Here is a 2127-nt window from a genome sequence, read left to right on the forward strand (position 1 = left end):
TATTATTATTATTATTATTATTATTATTATTATTATTATTATTATTATTAAGGTGGTGTGCTGGATGAATCGGTAGCACGCTGGACGAAATGCTTAGCAGTATTTACGTTCTGAGTTCAAATTCCGCTGAGGTCGACTTCGCCTTTTATCCTTTCGGGCTCGATTAAATAAGTACATATTATGCACTGGGGTCGATATAATCGACTTAATTCCTTCCCCCAAGCTGCCCTTGTGGCAAAAAATTTGAAATCATCATTATTATCATTGGCAGAATTGTACGCACGCTGGACAAAATGCTACGCTGTAGTTCGCCCGTCGCTACGTTCTGAATTCAAATTCTGCCTAGGCCAAAATTTCAGGCCTAGTGCCTATAGTAGAAGGGACTGAGACATCTGAAATGCTTCCCAGATGGTAGGCAGCTGTGGATGCCGTTTCTCAGCCTCGCTTTTCTACAGCTCGTCTCTTTGAGCGAGCTGCATTCCTAGATCAAACGTAAAACGGAGCAGGGAGTTTGGCATTAAGACTCTCGTCCGGCGCTCACAGTCCTCTGTCTGTCGGGCAATACGGTTGATAGAAGTTCAACTCAGGCGGTTTATAGAAAGTTAGTGATAAGCAAGTGCGACGAAGTTCTCGAAGAGACTCTGGACGTCGGCGAAAACAAAATGGCTGGTTTGTTCCGAAGGTCTTTCAGGCTGGAGCTCATAGATAATTTCCAGAAATCCTGGGCCTGTCAGTGCTACTGGGGGCGGGGGACTATTGCCTGTTCATAATAAATTCTACAGGCATGGAAGTGTCGTCAGTAGGGCATTCCCGAGGTGCGCGCAGAGCGACGAAACTGTTCTGCACGCTCTCATCCAGTGCCCGAGCATTACTGACTTTTGTGTTTATGTCGAAGACCTGCTGTCACGAGAAGGACGGACCCGACTATCAGCTGAGTCCATCGTGAAGTTCAGCACGCCGCCTCCCTTGGCCGGGGTGGGCAGGCAGTGTTTCCTTATCTGCTGGTCTTATCGAAAGTGATTGTGTGATGGGCAAGGCTGAAAAGATAGATACTTCCTTCCTTGACCAACTTCTCATTAACTTTTTCAACTTTCACTCGAAAAGAAAGTGAGGGCAGAGAGGTTAATGATGCTTCCCAGGAATTTTGTTAAAAGGCGTGTGAATGTAATGCAATCGGCCAGAGTGAACGTGTCTGCTCTAAGCATGCGTCTGTCGGTTGAAGGAAGGCGGTGTGAAGAGGGTACTGGCTCTAGTGGTCCGGGCGACCGTAGTTTCATGGGGTCTGCACGTGCAGCGATAGGAAGCCTCCCTCTTTTGGAGAATCCTTCATTGTTATAATTTTATTTTGTTGCTATTTTTACTTTTTACACGCCTTTTATGTAGCCACACATTGTATTGTCCCCGAATGTTTTTGTGAACACCTACTAGTTAAAGAAGAAAAAGTCTTTCTTTTTTTTTTAGATACCCAATGGATTAAAGTATATGCCTTGTCAATGGGAGCTGGTTCGAAAGTCTATGATTCATTTGCGAATAAAGGAAGTCCTTCATCATGGAATGTGGAGAAATGCATTGGTACCTTCTGTCCTAACTTCTTCCGACATCCTATCCTTGATGTCTGGAGTCATCTTCCAATTGATGAGGTATTTACTCAAACATTCATTATGCGCATTCATATGTATAAACATACACAAACCTACCATCTACAAATATTCGTAATAATATTGGTGGGATCCGAATATATATACATACGTACATATATGTTTTCCTGTCTTGTTTTCTTTTCCGTTTGTTTTCCTGTCTTGTTTTTTGTCCGCCACTACATTCCTCCATGGCACAGGTTTAATCTGTGTATACAAATTTAATTTGCGGTCCATGGGAAGAGCCATTTTAATGATGCGTCCTGCCCAGCTCTTCGAAACGCCGGTGTTAAAACGGGGGTAGCTGATGAAGGAAAATGTTCTCTATGTGGCTTGTGTGTTTTCTGTACTCTGGTTATTATTATTTTCTTGTCTACGTTTTGTGTGCAATGTCCTGTACCCAGATATGCACCTATATATACAGGTAGACGTAGGTATGCACATACCTGTACGTATATATGCATATACTCATTTATTATTTGCTTTAAAT

The 2127-nt window shown here is 42.9% G+C and overlaps 1 protein-coding gene across 1 annotated transcript in view; it reads left to right on the plus strand.

Annotated features, from left to right (window-relative positions):
- LOC106872447 (uncharacterized) overlaps positions 1 to 2127 on the plus strand; it is a 17016-nt gene that overhangs the window by 8439 nt on the left and 6450 nt on the right. The window contains exon 3 of the mRNA XM_014919450.2: positions 1462 to 1640. Within this exon, the coding sequence (XP_014774936.1) occupies positions 1462 to 1640 (179 nt within the window). The remainder of the gene's footprint in view (positions 1 to 1461; positions 1641 to 2127) is intronic.

Source organism: Octopus bimaculoides, chromosome 28 (genome assembly GCF_001194135.2).
Source record: "Octopus bimaculoides isolate UCB-OBI-ISO-001 chromosome 28, ASM119413v2, whole genome shotgun sequence".
NCBI lineage: Eukaryota > Metazoa > Mollusca > Cephalopoda > Octopoda > Octopodidae > Octopus > Octopus bimaculoides.